Source organism: Cynocephalus volans, chromosome 4 (assembly GCF_027409185.1).
Source record: "Cynocephalus volans isolate mCynVol1 chromosome 4, mCynVol1.pri, whole genome shotgun sequence".
NCBI lineage: Eukaryota > Metazoa > Chordata > Mammalia > Dermoptera > Cynocephalidae > Cynocephalus > Cynocephalus volans.
In genome coordinates, this window is record NC_084463.1 from 71,361,733 (window position 1) to 71,383,289 (window position 21,557).

At 31.8% G+C, this 21,557-nt stretch overlaps 1 protein-coding gene across 2 annotated transcripts in view; it reads right to left on the reverse strand.

Annotated features, from left to right (window-relative positions):
• DYNC2H1 (dynein cytoplasmic 2 heavy chain 1) overlaps positions 1 to 21,557 on the reverse strand; it is a 321,263-nt gene that overhangs the window by 170,421 nt on the left and 129,285 nt on the right. For both annotated transcript variants that reach the window (XM_063092854.1, XM_063092855.1), the window contains 6 exons: positions 19,414 to 19,577; positions 17,790 to 17,909; positions 17,093 to 17,227; positions 14,944 to 15,087; positions 9,994 to 10,083; positions 2,577 to 2,642 (listed from right to left, as the gene is read on the reverse strand). In XM_063092854.1, coding sequence (XP_062948924.1) covers positions 2,577 to 2,642; positions 9,994 to 10,083; positions 14,944 to 15,087; positions 17,093 to 17,227; positions 17,790 to 17,909; positions 19,414 to 19,577 — 719 coding nt within the window. The remainder of the gene's footprint in view (positions 1 to 2,576; positions 2,643 to 9,993; positions 10,084 to 14,943; positions 15,088 to 17,092; positions 17,228 to 17,789; positions 17,910 to 19,413; positions 19,578 to 21,557) is intronic.

Genomic DNA, 21,557 nt, shown 5'->3' on the forward strand with positions numbered 1-21,557 from the left:
ATTCATGTAGCAATATAAAATATTAACATAAAATCTACTAGTAATTATTTTATTAAAACAAAATATAACCACATTATATATGTGTGAGTCTCAAGATTTAAACATTTAAATGTCATATTCAATTAACAGTTGTAACTACCTGTTAATTTGTTCTCTCATATGCTATTCCTCATGAATAGATAAGCAGCAAGGTTCACCAAAAACTTTTAAGTTGTATGTTAGGAAAAATTAGAAAAAGTACTTCCATTAACTTATATTTTCCTATGAATTAGAAGAACACCGCCAGCAATCCTTTTTTTTTTTTTAGCCACAGAATCAAGACTATGTTATGGAATCTAGTGCTCTAAAATCTATATCTTCACCCTGGAATCCCCCCAGTTAGATAATAATGGGTGCTACCATACTATTTGTCACACATTAGCCAGTACATAAGCAAAATACATGAAAATGTGAGAGCAATATGGAAAAACTACCAAATCAAGATACTTTCTGCTTCTACCCACACTGGCAACTCACTCTTCCTAATGAAATCATGCAGCCACAAATAAGTTAAATAGTAATTATTACTACTACAATATGTGAGTCAGAGAAAAATATTCTCCTTTCCCAGTGGTAATTTACTTATACTCCAGAATGGAAAAGTAGTGAATATAAAGTCTTATGTTGCATAGAATGTCCTGATCATGGTTTAAACAAAAAATTATATAGGAGAAGGTAAACACATCAAAGTTAACAGAAGAAATAAAAAAATCCAAGTTAATAAATTCAGGAGGAACTACACAAGTCAGCCAGGGCCTGTGGAGCTAAAGAAAAAGAACATAGGCAGAATTGCAAATGGTCTAGGAGAACACAGAAGACAGTTAAAATCTGACCAAGTAGAGTTAAAGGTTACTAGATCAAAGTTGCACTGTCCATATACCATCCCCCGGCACCCTGGGTACTGGACTCTTACTCAATAAAATAATAAGAAACACCACTTGCAAATACATTTTTAAAAATCAGACAAAGAAATATATTCGAATAGCCAATAGACACATGAAAAAGTGCTCAACATTACTATGCATCAGGGAAATGAAATCAGAAACATACTGAGATATCATCTCACCCCAGTTAGACTGGCTACTATCAAAAAGACAGAGAATAACAAATGCTGGTGAGGATACGGAGAAAGGGGTGGGACTGTAAATTGGTGCAGTCATCATGGAAAACAGTAGGAGTTTCCTCAAACAACTAGAGATAGAACTGCCATATGATCCAGCAATCCCAATGCTGGGTATAGACCCAGAGGAATGGAAATCATCATGTTGAAGGAATACCTGCACTCCCATGTTTATCACAGATCTATTTACAATAGCCAAGAGTTGGAAACAACCTAAATGTCCATCATCAGATGACTAGATAAGTAAAATATGGTATATTTACACAGTGGAATACTACTCTGCCATAAAAAAGAATGAAATACTGCCATTCACAGTAAAATGGATGAACTTAGAGAAAATTATTCTAAGTGAAATAATCCAGGCACAGAAAGAGAAATACCACATCCTCACTCATAAGCAGGAACTAAAAAAAAAAAAAAAAGGAAGACGAATACAACAATCACAATAATCTGCTGAACTTTCAAAAGGCAAGAACAGAACTGAGGCCACCAGAGGTGGGAAAGGGATAGGGGGAGAGGGGTTAGCAAGAAATTGGTAAAGGGCCACAAAAAATGATTACATTGTATAATATTAAATATATTAATTCTTATTTGAGCTTCACATATTACACACAGGTATAGATATTCAATGCTATACCCCACAGATATGTACAATCAACTATGTTTAAATTAAAAATAAAATAAGTCATTGATTTTGAAGCAAAAAAAAAAAAAAAATTAGACACAGACCTGAGATATATTAGTTCTAGCCTGAGATAGGTTTATTGAATTTCAAGAGGGGGTTACATGGTAGACCAGAAAAGAGATCACAGACAAAGTTTACAAATTATACATGGAAAGATTAGCCTAAGTCTGTAGGCTCAAGGAAGCTTCTAAAAGCTGCCCACCCTCTTGCTTCACCTGCTGACTCTTGACAAGCTGGTGGAAGTAATAAATAATGTAGTTGTATACTCATTTTATCCAACTTTTTACATTTATCAGTTCCACAGCATAGGGCCAGAAAATAAAAAGGCTGACTCTTCTGGTGCCCTGAGTAAGTGGAACTAGGTTCAGAAAAATTTAGTCAGCTTGGTATGTTACTTAGATTTCATTTCCATCGCTCTAGAATGATAGGCTCACCCAGAGGACAACAGAACTAGACATCAGCATCCTATACTAAATTTCTGACTTAGCAAAAGACTAACAGGTTGACATATAATTTCTAGCATAAAGTAAGATCTTGTTTTAAATGCTTCTATTTATTTTTTCTTTGGTAGCTGGACCAGTAGGGGGATCCAAACCTTTGACCTTGGGGTTATAACACTACACTCTAACCAACTGAGCTAACCAGGCAGTCCCAACTTCTAATCTAACTATAAATTCACCCATTACCAAATTTCTGTGTAACTCTAAAATTTTCTCCTTTAATTCAACTTACGTTTTCTTGAAAAAGTTCAGGATGCATGCCTCGAACAAAATGCAAAGCAAACATCAACTGATCAGCCTGCAAAAAATAACAGATGTTATCTTGCTTTTTCTAAATTTATGTCAATGGAAAAGCACAGTCCTTAAATTTTAGTTCACAAAAAGCTTCAAATTACCTACTTTTATCAATGTAAGAAATGACTAGTCAGATTGCATCTATATAGAACAAACACTTCTAAATGGGGGGGTGGTAAAGTGACAAAATTTTTAGAGAAAGTGCTAAAGATTAAGCAGCATATACATCTCACTAAAAAACAAAACCAAACTTACTTAGCCATCTGAAATACAATTGTGAGGTTTGGATTAGTCATTACTAATCAGACCAACCTCCTGAATTAGCAAATCTTCAATTTGTCTTAGTGTAAGTTTAAACACACGCGTGACTACATGCAATTATCACAACTATTTTCTCCTTACTAGATATTAACTTCCTAAATTAAACAGGAATCTATAGTTAACTACTCATTTTCCACTTAATGAGAAGAGAAATCATACCAAATAAGCCTAAACAACAAATAATTCCATCAATGTGTTTTTTACTTACAAAAAAGAAGCAAAGTTAAAACACAAGTAACTGATTGAGATTAGATAACAGAAGAAACTATCAGATGATTCAACATTTTACAGGTAAAACAAAAAAAAATTGCTATATATCAAGAAATAAGTATATCAAAAAAGATACCAAATCACACAAAATGAAAGTAACTCAAGGGAGAAGGTCAAACCTACTTTATCAGAAAACCAGAACACACAGTATGCTCAAAAATTCCTGAGTAAACAAAGGAGGGAAAGTAGGAAGGATGGAATATAGAAAAGCAAAGGAGAAATTATGATTCAGACTTTCAGGAGCAATCCGAGAAGAAAAATTAAAAGGGAAGAAAGAAGAAACAAACTCAAGGAACACAGGACATGAATTTAATAATTCACCACATATATGCTACTAGATACTGCCAATAGTCTTGGAAGGATCATACTCTGAGTCCAACTGTTTGAAATTAAATAATATATTTACAAAAAATTGGAAAGTAATTGTTTTGTTGTAAGGATATATTAAATTAAATAAGAACCACAAGTTTACACAGGAAATACCAAAATTGAATAAATTAAATTACCTCTGTATTAAAATATAATAAAATGATCTTCTGGTACAGCAATTCTGTGTCAGACATGTATTTTGAAAATAAATTCGATATAATTCTGACATAAGGTACCAAAAACACATCTCTAAATACATGGTACCTATGCAAAATAAGATTTGATATTTTAATATTTTAAATGGTGTGGAAATTAATGACAATTTTTTTACATTTATGGGGAGAATATTTTTAATCCACAAAGTATACTAACTGTACTCTCCAAAAGACTGTGTTGGACTGTTCTCCACTATCCCTAATGCCTACTACAGTAGGCATCTGAATAACAAGTATTTGTTATAAAAATGATCTATTTTAATGGACATTAAGAGCCCACCCAGGTCCAGAATCAGAAAACAGGATACAAATTCCATCTGTGCTATTTTGCTAGTCAGATGACCTTAGCCAGAAGCAAATTACTTCACCTATGTTAACTCAGTTTCCTTATCTGTAGAAGGGGGACAACAATACTACCTTCTTCGTGGCATTATTTTAATATTTAAATTAGGTAATATATATGAGCCACTTAGCATGGTGCCCAGCATACTGTAAAAGCTCCCTCTCCAAAAAGTTATTACCATTTTTATTAGTACCAGTAATAATGAATCAAATGAACCCTACATTTTATTCAATCAGTATTAATGTTTCTGCCCATGAAACAACATACTTATTAACATAGAAAATTAGCATTTGGCCTCTCTGCTCCAGCAAGATAAAAGATGAAAGACTAATTTTTAAAACTTTCCAGCTACAAAAACCTAATATTTTGGATAAAAGATAACATTTTATAACATGTGGCTGAGCTAAAAATATACACACAAACTTACACACAGTATTACTACATTTATTTAGCCACTTCTTCCTTTGAACTGAGGAAGAGCAATGTAGTCTCCAGTGTTAATGGAGAGAAGGAAAGCCCCTGCCATTCTATGATCCTGAGACTATCCAGTGGAGTCAGTAAGCTAATTCCTAATAATTACTGAGACCAAACTCAGTAAAAACATTTTGTTGTCAAAAAATAGGCACGCAGTGGGTAAGGGTGGTTATCCTTCTCCTCGTTTTCTGGTCACACAAGACATTATTACCTTAGGGATAAGCATATAATTATAGTGTTGTCAATCTCATAACACTCCACTGATATTGATACGAGGGGTTACACATGACCTAAGCCAGGCCAATCAGGGTCTTCTTCAATGGTTTTCCGAGCTGCAAATTGCAGAAGAAAGCTCTTTTCGCCATCTGCTTGTCTAGTTGTACCAATATATACTTTAGCCAAAAGTATTTAACAATAATATTATAAGGACAAACAATGATGATTCAAGAATAAAACTAAAAATACAATTTACACAGAGAGAGAAAGAGAACATTTACAGCATGTGGGAACATCACTTCCACTTCCATTAAACTGAAGTAAAATTAAGAATGAACAAATCAAGCTTAAAATTCTTCTGAATACTTGTTTTAAAAAAATCCTGTCAATATCCAAAATTGAGCAAATATTTTGGTATCTTTAAAATCCTTGATCTACTTTGCTTATCAGATCAGAAAAATTGGTCATTTCAATTCAATGTCAATTTATTTCAGTATACTTGAATTCTGTTAGAAAGTATCTTCATATCAAGGGAATGTACAATAAGCAAAATCTCAACTTATCATCTACATGAATAACTAGCTGAATGAAGAAAAATCAACAAGAGATGATAGACCACTGGATGGTAAGTCAGCCACACCTCCCATACCATTACATCACAGACACACTAGTAGATAAAGAATAAAACTATTAAATCAGGATTAATATGATATGAGGGAATCTTAAAGTCAACTTTATAGTTGAGATGAAGTTCACATTTCTAGTGGTTTGTTTCACCTGCATCCCATTAGCAAACTTTGAGCATCAAGCAGAATGTATTTGAATTCCAGCTCCAATATCCTCTAAGTCTGAGTAACCTAGAGAAAGTTTATTAACTCTAAATCTTAGTTTCCACTTCTGCATAATAGTATTGTTGTAGACATTAAATATATATATATATATATATATATGTAAGGCACTTAAAAAGTGTAGGTAATAATAACTATATGGCATGCAGTAAACTGATATACAATGTAATACTGGAAAGAAATTTTACTTCAAAAATACTCCGTAAACCCCATGATTTCCGGAGACTAAGAAGCAGTAGAAAATATAATTCACTCTTTTTATTTCTACTCTGTAATATTCATTGCTTTCAAATATGTTCAATGAAAAGTATAAAGTAGATGTTATCTTACGAAGAAAAGTTCAGTGAAAAGTATAAAGTAGATGTTACCTAATGAAGAAAAGTTCTATGTACAGCATAGAACTTAAGCACTCATATTTCTGCTTGAATCTAAATCACACATTTTAATGAGCAATTCTACATACATTCAACTGCACTTCCAGAAAACTCACAGGTAGATACAAAACTGAAACTTTCAAAGTTATGTAACAGAAGAAAATTATCTAAATTTTCAAGATTTGCTTTAATAGCCACAGTTTATAAAATTTCTAAACATTCGACCAGAGAACTTCCACTTTTCTAATGTAAGAAAACACATTTTGATGGAAACAAAAAATCAGAATCCAAGTTAGATTATTTGTACCGTAAATACAATCAAAAGATGTTATTAATTTTTATTTAAAACCTATACATCTGAATTTTACTCAATCAAACTCACTTGGAAAAGAAGACAAGGTGAGCTGCATAAACATTAACTTTAAAGGAGTTTGCGTGAAAAACTTTTTCTTCATACCCTATAGCTATTCTTTCTATACCATTTCAGATCTCTGAAATAATACTTCCATGAGGAAGGGGAAACAATAAGACTATACTTTCCCAATCCTCCTTTCCAAACCTTTTCTGTACACTTACCCAATATAGTTGGAAACTAACACTCCAACACAAATTTCTGTCATTTTGTATCTATTCCAAATGATAAACTGAGATGAAGAAATGATATGTAAAGGTATATACTTATACATAGTTTTATTATAATCATAAGTTTTGAATTATCCTATAATTATCCTATAAATACTTAGGTAACTGAAATAAAAATTTTTGATCTCTTGAAGAAAAAAGAATGGCATCGCTAATAATATAAACTGAAATTGCTAGATGGCTTTCTCTCTATTTGGTTTAGTTTGTTAAAAGTCTAAATTTTCTGCCACAAAACAAGTCAATCATTTTTCTGTTTAAGGTCAACTTGCTTTCAGTTCAATGTGATGTGAATACTAATAATCCTAGTCTATCTCTATTTCAAGATCTATTGTTGCCATACTGCTGTCACCAACACTACAGCAAAATCAGCATGAGATAACCTTTGGTAGACAGTTTAACATTATACTCATTGCTAAAAACCCAAAAAGCTTTTACTAAAATAATAAATTGGTTCCATCCTAAGTAAGGTTATAGTGCTAAATCTTGAGAAATATATCTCATCTCTTTGTGATTAATGTGCTTTCTGAATTTTTTATTCACCACTGAAATGATGAAATGCTGAATTCATGCTGCATAGGTTTAATTATGCAAACATAAATATGAATTTTACAAAACAGATATTCCATCTTCAATTAAAAACACGTCTTAAGAGAGATAAACCATAATTTTTTTTATGATTTCCAACTGTTCACAACAGAGAAGTATTACTCAAGATAGGCAATGAAAAATTCCAATTGGGTACTCTCCTAGTATAACAAAATGCTGCCTTTAGCCTAACTTACATGTATTTTTAAAAGGTAAAGTGACTTCCAAGTAACCTCACTATACTTCACTGACATGTTAAATCACCTCGGTATTGAGTGGGTATCCTTCCCTAATTACATTATAAAATATATGACATGGGAATTTAAATCTCATCAGTAAATATATGGTATTATTAAAAATAAAATAAGAATATTACACTGAGGTAAAGACATGTAAGTTAGAAACAAACAAGAAACTCCTAATAAGAAAAGCTACTAATATTTGGAATGAATAAGAAGAAAAGTTAATATTATCTTTGACAATAATATTTATTTATAACATTTCCACTTTTGAAAAGGATTTGAGGAAGCTTAAAATAACTGTAGCTCCATAACATTTTCAAAAATCACAGCCTACTTTAGTATAGAGATCTTAGGGAGGAAAATTTAAAAAGCATTAAACACATTATTACAAGATTGACCAAAATGAAACTTTGTAGCTTAATATATTCACTAGAAAATAAAAAAGCCTAAAACTACATTTTAAAAACTACTCATACAAATTCAATAATCTAGAAACAGAAATTCAATGATCAAAAAATAAAAAATTAATTACAATAGATTCATTCTATATAAAGCAAAAGCTGATTCTTTAAGATACCAAGAAAATAGACAAATATGGCAAGGTAAGGGAGGAAGATAAAAATAAACAACTTTAAAAAAATAAAGAGAAGATATAAAATAGTGAGATATTATTTATAAGTATATAACCCTATTACAGAATACCATAAAATCACTAAAAATAATGAAGTTATCATATACTCATGGAAAGATCTTCAGGACATATTGCAACAAAAGAGAAGCTACAGAACAAAATATAGTAAGGAATATTTTTTAAAACTATGTATATATTTATACATACGAATATAAAGAGATAGGAGTGAACTATAAGAAAGAAATAAAACTTTGAACTGGTTTACTCTAATGAAGGTGTAAGAGTTGAAGAAGAGGGTGAAATAAATATGGTTTTTTTTCTACACTTGTATAACTCCAAAAAGTTTGAAGCTCTTTCTGAAATATTTTTAAGTTTTGGGTACTAAAAAAATTTAGAGTATTACATTAGATATTGCATTATACAAATGTTAGAGATAGCATGAAATCTATATCTGATGAAACTCTACCACTATAAAAGTTATCCTCATTTCTAGGATCGTGACATTTTAGTGACAAAAGGGCTTTGAGATCACTTGCTTGCAATTCCCCATTTGACACATGTTAAACTTGAGGCCCAAAAGGTGAGTTTTAGAATCATAGTTAACTACAAGACCTTAAAAGGAAAAATATAAATCCATAGTTTTTATTAAAGAAGGAATTCTGCAGAAATGATCAACTATATTGCTTTGAACTTCCAATAACATTCCTTGTTAAAGTGAAAGGTATTTTGAAAGATGTCTTCTATAAATAAAGATTTTTCTTCTATAAATAAAGGTATTTTGAAAGATTTCTTCTCAAATAAACATCCTCAACAAAATCAAAAAATTATTATCCTATTCTAAAATATACATTAGCTGGGCCGACCCCGTAGTGCACTCGGGAGAGTGCGGCACTGGGAGCGCAGCAGCGCTCCCACCGCGGGTTCGGATCCTATATAGGGATGGCCGGTGCGCTCACCGGCTGAGCGCGGTGCAGCCGGTCACAAAAAAAGACAAAAAAAAAAAAAAATACATTAGCCATACATTTTTCAAGGTTTTCTAAGAAGCTTATATAATTGAATCTATGAGAGTACTTCAAAAAATTTGTGGAAAAATAGAATTGAAAAATACAAATCTTCCCATGAACTTTTTGAAGTACCTTGTATTTCTCTCACTCAGTCCATTGCCTTTACAAAGCTCCTCTTTAACATTACTTTTTTAAAAAAATCCTACGTGAAAAGTCTCTGTTTTCTATAATAATCAAAATTTCTAAATAGTGTCCATTGTATGTTCCTCTGGGATCCCTATAATATAAAGATTTCTCTCATAACTCAGGATGAAGTATTAGTTTACTTCCTAATGCCAGCAATGAGAAACAATTTTGTCCCCCAAACCAGTGGACATTGGGCAATGTCTAGAGACATTTTTGATTCTCACAACTTGGAGGAGGGAGTGCTACTGGCGACAGTTGGTAGAGGCCAAGGATGCTGCTAAACATCCTAAAATGCACAAAACAAAGAATTTATGTGGCCCAAAATGTCAACAGTGCCGACAATGAGGAGCCCTGACTACATAACGAGATACAGAATCTACTGTCGTTCTCTGTTTCAGTGACTACTGGAATGTTCAAAGCTAAGTCAGCTAACCCAATGTTTGCTCTCTTCCTCCCTTGTCATTTTTCCCCCAACTAAATCCCAGAACGCTTTAAGACAATTCCAGTTAGTAATGAATGCTATTCTGGAAAAATATCAGAAATGCCAATTTCAGTAGTAGGTAAAGAGTTATATAACTGTATTAAATCGAGAATCAAGTAGTATTTTTAAATTTGAAAAATATAGTGCTTCTTACCTTAAATAGACAACGGCATATATATTCATAAACCATATGCTTTAATGAGCTGATGAGAGACTGGATTCTCTGTTCCATATTTTCAGAATCCTGTAGATTACAATTTGAAAATTGAAAAACCATTAGGAAATTAATAAACATTTAAAAGGCACCCCATAGTTTAATCACTCTTAGAAATTGTTCCTCCAAATAGAAATCATCATCCCAAAGGGATACCTGTATTCCAATGTTTACTGCAGCTCTATTTACAATAGGCAAGAGCTGGAACCAGCCCAAATGTCCATCATCTGACGAGTGGATACGGAAAATGTGGCACATCTACACAATGGAATACTACTCTGCTATAAAAAAGAACGAAATACTACCATTCACAACAAAATGGATGGACTTGGAGAAAATTATATTAAGTGAAACAAGTCAGGCACAGAAAGAGAAATACCACATGTTCTCACTTATTTGTGGGAGCTAAAATAAATAAACACACAAACAAACAAAGCAGGGGGGAGGGCTTGAAGACAGAATAACCACAAAAATTCCTAGAACGATTTAAGTCAAGTGAACAGATATGATGTTGGGGGGGAGAAGAGAGGGTGTAGAGGAACAGGTAAAGGGGCATGAAAACCAACTACAATGTATACTGAGAAGTAAAATTTTAAAAATTTTTAAAAATAAAAAAGAAATTGTTCCTCCATACTAAAAGCTGATTCTAGGACAAGTATCTTTGCCAATAAAATTCAAAGGACTAAATAAGTGCATTAAACTTGTACATTAATGCAATAGAAAAAATTTATATATTTTTCTTTAATGCACAGAGTTAAAACTTTCAATAAATGAAAATTATAATTAATTCCCAATAATACAACATAAGTTGAATTTCACCATACCACTTTGATTCCTACTGGCATTAAAAATACTATCTACATGAATCTGGCTTAAGACTATTTAAATTACTTGTATTATAATTATCAATCCAGCACCAAACCAATATGACCAGAATGACCTTATAAAAGAATTTTCTCATGCTCAATATGAGAACCTAAACAATCTTAAATCTTGCCCTCCAGGTTGAATAAGAATGAACAATAACTTTGAATTGATGCAAAAACCTTTGTTTTTTATCTAATTTTGTATTTCCATTGTACACGATTGCCATGATCTGAAAAGATATTAACAGCTATTTCTTTTGATTAAAGAAAAATTGTTTGGGATAGAAATACAGATGGAGTTTGTATGGGCTAGCCTTTTCCCTAAGTGTGATATAAGTTTTACATCTCACTTCAAGGACCATTTGGAGAATACATACCTTGCAAAGTTCAATTCTGGTATAACATTTAAACTAAATTTGCTTGCTTCCCCAATGTTCATCGCAGCACTCTTTACAATAGCCAAGAGTTGGAACCAGCCCAAATGCCCATCATCAGATGAGTGGATACGGAAAATGTGGTACATCTACACAATGGAATACTACTCAGCTATAAAAACGAATGAAATACTGCCATTTGCAACAACATGGATGGACCTTGAGAGAATTATATTAAGTGAAACAAGTCAGGCACAGAAAGAGAAATACCACATGTTCTCACTTATTGGTGGGAGCTAAAAATTAATATATAAATTCACACACACACACACACACACACACACACACACACAAAACCGGGGGGGGGGAGAAGATATAACAACCACAATTACTTGAAGTTGATACGACAAGCAAACAGAAAGGACATTGTTGGGGGGGAGGGAGAAGGGAGGGAGGTTTTGGTGATGAGGAGCAATAATCAGCCACAACGTATATCGACAAAATAAAATTTTTTAAAAAATAATAAATAAATAAATAAATAAATTTGCTTGCTTCCTTGTGATTATAACTAACAAGAAAAAAAAAACCCAGTGAAATAATTTTAATGGCTTAGACAAATACACCCAGGATCGGCAGTGAAATTGGTATAAAACATTATGAACTGGCACTCAGATGCATCAAACCTAGGCTTTTGGCCTTGTTAGTAGTATGTTCTAACCAGGAGAGTTGATCATTCATAGTTCAGATGGCAACTGCTCCTTTCTATTTCACTATGTAACAACAAAGATCACATGTGAAATCAAGACTTGGATTCACTAAAAGGCACTCTATTGTAAAATGCAGTATAGTACCTACAAGATCTAATACATTTTCAAAACACTGGAAAGCAAGCTTTTACTCTACATATTTAAAATTATATTACTTCTTAAATTCAAATGTGCACACAAGTATACACACACAAGAGTAAATGTTATTCATTGGCCATATTATCAGCAAAGTATTGTTACTGAGGAGATTATGAGTTATTAGCTTCTGTAAAGAGTAAAAAATAATGTTCTTATTAAGTTTAATTAAACTTCTAACCTACTTATTAGTTCTCATGCCACAGTTTATAGAGTTACTGACTTTTTTAATATGGAAATATGAACTTATCACCTTACACTTTTTAATTTACAGAAAATGTTTAATGCAAAAATGGTAAGTATAAATAACTATCTTTAGTTTTATCTGGTGACATAGTGAATCAGAAATATGATCAATCATATATTATGCAACATCTCTCACAGACTTTACATCATTCTGGTCTTTTTTTTTTTTGTAAAAATGTTTCTACCAGCACAATATTATAAATAGTTTGATTAAAATTAACATTTTAAAATTCAAAAATATTTTTTAAAAATTAAGGACCAAAACAACAATTATTTTTCAGCTTTTCCACCCCTCTTGAAATCTAGTATTCATTCAAAGGACATTACAAATATACATTAAAGAAATGCTTATCTTGTCTACCATGACCGAGTAGACAAATTTTTGCTAACAAAACCTACTTTCAAAGCACAAGCTCTTCATTAAGTACCATTTTATTTCTATTTTGAATGTAAGAACAACTTCAAATGAGATACTTGAGTGGAAAAGAAATCAGTAAAAATCTAATCATTATTTATGGTCAAATAAACATGTTATGAAACAACTCATTCCTGAAAATATTAACTAGTCCATACCAATTAAGACAAGGATTTTGTGTGTGTGTGTTTTGTTCTGTTACATACCCCAAGCACCCAGAAAAATGCCTACCACATAGTAAGTCTGCAATAAGTATTTATTGAATTAATCATTTTTCATCAGAGACAGATTTAAGTAAACCTACTTGAAAATGAAATTTTGCTCCCTAATTTTACTAAAAAAAAATTATTCTTCCAAAAAATACTTTAAAAATCACCCATATTAGTATTTTACAAACACAAAAAACATAAAGAATAATTTTGATGAATTTGGTTTCATAAAAATATTTTTGAAATGAAGTGAAAAGGAAGATAATAAACTCAAAATATTTGGAAAACATGACAAAGATTTAATGTCCATAATAATATCAGGGTCTCTTACAGGTCAAGTTTTTATATTAACACCATAAGAGAAAAATGGACAAAGGATGTAAAAAAAAAAAAATTCACCAAAAAAAAAATACAAATGTGAAATAATACTGTATCTATTTGTCTTACAAGTGATTTTTACCTTACAAGTAATCAAAGACTTGAAAAAACAATGAAATATTTTTCAGTTGCCTAATAGGACAATTATTTAAAGATATATAATATCCATTGTTGATTAAGATGTACATGGAAAAAGGCTCTCATTATACCAGTTTAATACACCAATAGCATATATTTCTGAAGAATAATTAGACGATATTTGTCAAAAGGCTTACAAATGCACATTCTTGCCGCAACTACTCAAATCTAGGAATTTAACTAAGAAAATAAGTGGAAAAGAAAAACACTGGGGGGAAAAACACATACATGTCTGTAGCTATTTTTAAACATAACCCCAAAATTCTCTGGCACTCCTTCCTTCAAATAGGCAAGTCTATTTTCCATTTCCCTTGAATCTGGGAAGGCTTGTGATTGCTTCAGCCAATACAATACAGCAGAAATGACACTAACCTAAGGCTGGGTTATAAAAGGTGATTCCATTTCTGCCTTACTCACTGCAATACACACTTGGCGACCCAAGCTGTAATACAAGAAGTCCATCTATACTATGTGCTGTGAGGAAGCCAAGCCTCCTGAAGAGGTGCTGCAGTCAGCAGTTCTAAATCCCCAGGCACCAAACAGGCAAGTGAAAGGCCTGCCCCCACCCCCACCCCACTCTCAAGTTCTCCCAGCTGAGGTACCAGACATTTAAAACAGAGACAAGCTATCCCTGCTGTGTCCTGACCAAATTTCCAACAGAATCCATGAGCATAAGAAAATGGTTTTAAACTGCTCAGTTTGGGGGGAACGTGATATTCATCAGAGATAACCAGAACAATGTCCATATAGGAGGCGGTTTAAATATAGTATAGCCTCGCCGTCTTCTAAAAATATTGTGTATATTTGTATTCATTGACTTGAAAGTTGTCCACAATATACTAACACATTTTTTAAAACACAGTGTGATATCTTTTGGTTAAAACAATTTGTTATCTTTTAATATATCCTTTGCTCCAATAGAATACAAGCTTGATGAGGCAGTGTACACTGCTATATCCTAATATCTAGAACAATACCTGGCACACATTACAGCCTCAAACAAGGATATATAAAGAGACGTTAGATGTTCTTTTCCCCGGGTAATGGAATTTTGTGGATAATTTCTTATCATTATACCTTTCTGAATCATCAGGGCTTTTTTAATGATCGTATATTACTTATTAATTTATACTCACAAAATAAATCATTACCATTAAAAAGATTGTCACATTGGGACAGTTTGTTAAGAATATAAAAGGCAATTAAGAAACTAGTTTCTTTTTAAAATAGTTTAAAAGTGTTACATGTGGTTTTTTGAAACATAATTCTATGTAAGTTTTCTCAAGAAATTATTATAAATTAAGTACCTAGTAAAGTGATCTTTCTAATTAAGTTTCAACTACAGAGCAACCAACAGCTTACCTGTTTGTTTTGCAGAGCTCTTTGGAAAAGTCGGAGAAATGCAGCCAAACTAAAACGGTACATGTTATTAATTTTGGAAAGGTCAGAGATAATGAAGTACATCTTGCTGGCACTCTCAGCCAGAGGGAGATAGGCATCCCGCTCCTGTGGATCATGGGAGGGGGAGACACCTTAGTATTCATTTTTTATTGCCACCAACAGACCACTATGCACATATCTAGGACATCCTTACTTTTCTGCATACGTACAAGAAATGAAGATGACAAATCATAGAATTTTGTAATTAAAAGGAATACCATAATCTAGTTTTTCTTCTTCATTTTTATAAAACTAAGGAGAATATATGTCTTAGTCTGTTCAGGCTGCTATAACAAAATACACTAAACTGGTTCTGCTTATAAACAACAGAGATTTATTTTCCCTATTCTGGAGGCTGGGAAGTCCAAGATTAAGGCACCAGCTGATATGGTGTCTGATGAGAGCCCATTTCCCAGTTCACAGAAACAGCTGCTTCTTGCGTCTTGCTTGTCTCCACATGGGGAAAGGGGCAAACAAGCTATCTTGGCCATCTTTTTTTTTTTTTTTTGGCGATTGGCCAGTGTGGGATCTAAACCCAGTCTTGATATTATAACACTGAACTCTAACCAACTAAGCTAACTGTCCAGCCCTGCTCTTTTATAAGGGTACTTAATCCTACTCATGAGGTCTCCAACTCATGACCTAATCACCTCCCAAAGGCCCACCTCTTAGTATTACTGTATCACATTAGGATAAGAACACTTGTATTAGGGGAAAGAGGGTAAGATGGAATAGTAAAGAGTTGCAATCAGAGAATACATGATGCAATATTACATTTCAAAAGAGAATCAGTTTAGGTAATGCAAGAGTGCATGGCACTACCAGCTTATCCCTGAAGTAAAGTTCAAACTATGTGACTACTGTATAGCACTGGTGCCAACAAGAACATGATGCAACTAGAGGTAGAGAAGATGACTACAACAGGTGTGCACATTAGGATAGCACTGTTTGATGTGAGCATAAAAGCACTGTTTGAAAGAGCCAATAACTATAGGAGCTTTCATTTTGACTGAAGGTAAAGGATGATAGAAAAAAGAAGACCATAGGATTAAATGGCCTTAAAGTTCTAAATGAGACTCTGAGAAGTTTCTCCACATCATTATGATCAAAGCATTGGAATTGCACATATGATATGGGTAAAACTATGTAGGTGACTTAGCAATGTCTGTTAAGAAAGAGAAAGCACAGAAAGCTCAAAATCCTTTTGGTAGAAAACGATAATTACAACATCTGCAAAATTAGCTTGGTAGGGAAGGTGGGGTAACTGAACTGAAATCAGGCTATAAATTTGTTCTTATTCTAGTTTTAACAGAGATCCTTCCCAAGTAAAGAAAGTAGTAACAGATACATGCAAAATTTGAGCAAGGGCTGAAAAGTACTGAAAAAAAATTTTGGAAAAGTCATTGAAGGGAATGGAAAAGTCATTGAAGGATGTCAGTGAGGTTTCACATCATGCTGGAGCCGGGGATACCATTGTAACATCAATTTGCCTGGTTGTCTGATTTTCTCCAGCAAAGCTCAATCATAAGAATTAGGAGAGGAAAAGATATATTGTACTAATATAGGGCTGGAATTTTGATAAAGAAAATATCAAAAGAATAAAGTAAAAAGGATTTAAAGCCATTTGTAAGAAAATAGTTCAGATTATCACTCTCATGGGGTTCAGAATGAATAGTAAAGAAAAATGTTTTTAATGGAAAAATAACTTATAACCCTTTTAATTAGAGTATTTAACTTTCCTTAAATTAAGTATCAAGAATGGCAAAGATGTTCTCTAACACTCATTTTCAATTTCAGTATAAAACTATAGCTCTATGTTAGATAATATTATGCCAGAAATCAGTAGAACCCAACAGGGCATACTGACCAGCAGTCCTTATCCTTGATGTGCCCAACATCTTAAGTCCCTCACACTAATAATAAGAATCAGACCCAAGGCTCTGGTGGTTTTGAATGGGTTTCTTTCCATGACATCATCTCTCCCCTGAAAACCTGATTTTACACTTTCTATCATATCAATATAAATGTCGAAGAAAACATGACATAAAATCACAAAGAAGAAAATAATTACGTGATCAAGGGAAATTTGGAGTTTGTAAGATTCTTCAAGTGACTCTTGAATGAGTGCACTGCTTGCTTTTGTCTGATTCAAAGATTCAATCAGATCTTTATTTTCCAAAATATTGCCTTGAGATGTGGCAAGTGTCTGTAGAAAAAATTAACAAAATAATATGAAAATTATTATACATATTAAAATAATCAATTAAAAGATGTCCATATTAACTATCATTAATTTGATGGTGTTTAAGGGAACGTACATTATTTTAGAAGAATTTCAAAACTTTATAGACTTCTTATATCAAATGATATAGTAAATTGTTATATAATACCATATTATTCTCAAAGCATTACATACGTATTAATTTTACCAATCTAATAAAAATAAGAACTACTTAAAGATTAAATCATGATATGCTAACTTTTAATGCTTCTTGAAATTCCAGCATAAAATAATTAATGAAACAATGCAGTATAAAGAAATTATTACTTAAAAATTACTCATCTTAAACAACACTCCATAAGATCTTGTATTCTAAAAGACATCTCCTTTTTTCATGTTTAAATTTTGACTTTAAGATATATACTAATATGCCTTTGAAAAAACAGAAAACATTCTGAAGGTAATACTAACTTTAAAAAGAAAGTTATTTATATTCATTAAAGAAAAAAAGTAACATTAAAAAATATCCTGAATAGCTAAATTTTACCTCTAAAAGAGATTCCTCAAGCTTGGCTAGCTGTATTTTCTTATCTTCTTCCTCTTGTAATAGTTTTGTTTTCTGTTCCTCTAAATCAGGTTTCTCATGCTGAATGGTTAAAGCCAAAAGCTTAAAAAAAAAAAAAAAAAGGTAAATTTTAGTAATAAAGTTTAAAACAAAACAATATAAAACAAAAACTTCCCACAAGCAGGCCTTGTCTTTGAGCAAACATTTACAAGTAGTGTGAAATTATGTTACCTCAGTTGATTCTTCGTAATTAAACTTGAAACAACTCACAACTATGTCTTACAAAAAGGGACAAATGAATAGTTAAACTGATCAATAAAATGTTAAATATTATAGGAGAGCTGCAAGAAATTGAAGTACTTAACATGTCAATATGTAACATTTAGTTCTAAAATTAGATCAAATATTTCAAAATTATGGATGCTCGTATTTTTTAATGGTTAATTTTTCACATTAAGAAATAAAAAATGTTACTTAAAATACTCTGTCATCAAAACTACAATGAGATACCACATCATACCCACTAGGATGGCTACAATTAAAAAGATAAGTAACAAGAGTTGGCAAAGAGGTGGAGAAAGTTGAGCTCTCCCACACTGTTGAGGGGAAAAAGAAAATAGTGCAACCTTTTTATCTGTTAAGCTGTTAAAAAATGCCATGTCAGATTGTTAACTTCAAAAATTAAAATAGGTAATGAATGACACTGACATTAAACATATAATTCAAAATCTGCTGTATAAGCACCTTCATTTAGTTCTTGCTAAAGTAAGACTTGCATAGTTCCTTTCAATAATTACTGTGGAGATTTTTTAGATAGAAGGAGCAATTTTATCAATTAATTCTGCCAAGGTTTAAGTGATGTTACATTGCTTTATTTATAGGAAGTATCATCAAGTTAATCAAAATATATTGTTCATGAAAATTACACTCAGTGAGTCACATGGTATGGTAAGAAAAAATACTTTGAAAGGGCAGTTTTAAAAATTACAATAAAGTAAAAATTGCAGCAAATATACATATATATTTTTATATACATATGAATCAATAGAAGGAAAAAATCTGTTGTCAGATGGGTAAAATATAGGGTGATATTCAAAAAGTCAATTGGCATTATATCATTAAAGAGGAAAATCATGAGTGAGGAAATATATAGGTAAAAGTCTGGACATAAAAAAATCATTTTGAAATTCATGCAACGATTATAAACTGTAATGAGCGTACACAGATAAATTGAATTCAAAGATGTACAAGGGTACTTCAAAAGTCCATGAACTTAAACAGTTCATGGAAAGATTTGTATTATCTTTCAATTCTATTTTTTCCATGAACTTTTTGAGGTACCCTCATAGGATCCATCCAATTCTCAAAGACTATAAAATTACAGTTATATTAGAAGCAGGAATTTAACACTAGCATTAAATGTACAAGTCTAATACAGACGATAAATCAAATAAGCCTGAATGCTTCACTCTAACTTGCAAGTATATTTTCAAAATCATAAGTTTAAATAGTAATCAGTTTAACAAAATATCTTCCTATTCAAATATGTAATAAGTATACAAAGCTACAAAAGATTCTAAGGCAAATTATGATTGTCTATGTATACCTGCCCTCGTAATCCACTTCTTGTTGTAGTAAAGTTAACTTCAGTAACGATCGAAGCTGCGTCAGGAGGAATAAAGGGATTTGGGTTTCTTGTTGACAAAAAAAGGCGGAATTCTTCATTGTAGTCAATAATTTTGTCACCTATTTGTACCACATAACGTGGCCCTATTTTTAAAAAAATAACAGAAATAGTTGGCCTGAATCTTCTGTATTTTGCTACATACTATTTAAAAATATAATTTTCAATATGAATATATTATAGGCTTTTCAACAGAGTACAAAAGACATTAAAAGTTAAGCTACTCAAGATACCATGAGCCAGAATGCTCTATTTATCAGCACTTATGCAAGCAATGATAAATAATATTCACTAAGATGAGCCCAGGCTACTGAAGCATCACAGGAATATCTACTTATATTTAGTATGGTTTTAATTATCATATATGTTTCATATTCCAAATTTTTCTGAGTGGTTGAATATAGATGACAAAAATAGAAATCCTCAATTATATATTATTATTATCTATATTATCCATATTATTATCTATACCCATATATATCCCATAACATCATGTTGTATACCTTACTTAATAAAATTTATTTTTAAAAAAAGACCAACAGAAAAGTTGAAAGTGAAAGAATGGAAAAGTATAAACCATGCAAACACAAGCTCAAAAAGGTAGTGTAACCATTCTAGTACCAGACTCTAAAACTTGAGACATTTCTAGGGATAAAGAAGCACATTTCATAATTATAAAATAACTGAATAGGAAGATATCACATTTCCAAATATGTATGCATCCAATAACATAGCTTCGAAATACTTAAAACAAAAGTTGACAGAACTAAAAGAAAAAGAGAAAATTCAAAATCATAGACTTTAAGATATTTATCTCACTACATGATAGAATAGAGAAAAAAAAGTAATGATATAGAAAATCTGAACATCACAATTTTTTAATTGACCTGTAGAGAAAATTAAACCTAACAAGAGCAAAATTTGCACAATTTTCAAGTGTAAGTGGAACATTTATAAAAATTAACCAATTGCCAGATCATAAAGAAAGCGTCAACAGAATTCAAAAAATATAAATACTTTAGAATAAGTTCTCTGACCACAGTGGAAATAAGCTAGATATTAATAATAAAAAAAAAACTTAGAAAATCTCCAACTGCCTGAAAATTAAACCACAAAATGGTAAGTAATGTTCGAGTCAAAAGAAATTGAAATTTGTGGTATGAACCTGAAGAAGGGCACAGAGGGAAATTTATAGACATAAGTGCATACATTAGGAAAAAAGAAAGATTGAATATCAATATTTTTATTTTCCATGTCAAGAATCTAGAATAAAGAAGGCCAAATTAAATCTAAGGAAAGTAATAGGAATAAAATAATAAAAAGCAAAAGTGAATTTTAAAATACGATAAAGAAAATCAAAATTAAAAGATAGCATTTTGAAAAGATTAGTAATATTAATGAACCCCTATCGAGACTGACCAAAGAAAAAGAGAATAAAAATTGTCAATATCAGGAAAAAGGGAAAATCATTACAAACCCAACAAACTTTAAAAAGAATTAAGAATATTATACGAAAATACACACCAATACATTTGACAATTTGGATGAAATGGACAAATACCTAAACAAAATACAACATAATCAAAGCTGACACACACAAAAAAGAATACAAAAAAAAACAAAATAAACTCAACATTTATAAGGGCTGTAGTTCAGGTTTACCAACTCTTTGCAATGAAAGACAATATCACAGGAAACTGCATTTTGACAGTAAAGGTATTAAGAGAGGTTGTTATAGGATTTGGGCTTCTGTTAGATGATTTGAAAATGGTTCCAGGAAAGTGCGATTTTGCTGGGGATTGCATACAATCAGAAGGAACAGATAAGTTTTATGATTTGGTATCTTAATAATGTTTATCTAGGAGGTGAGAGAAATGGAGTGAGATTAAGCTGTGATTGGTAAAGAAGCATAAGTCACTCATATTAGCTAGGAGGGGAGAATGTCTGGTTATTTGGGGGGTATGAAAAGTGCTTTTGTTTTTATGCTCAAACATCAACATGATCACATAGTGACCTGTCTGATGTTATGATCAACAGAAGAACACTGTGGCAAAGCTGTTAGAGCC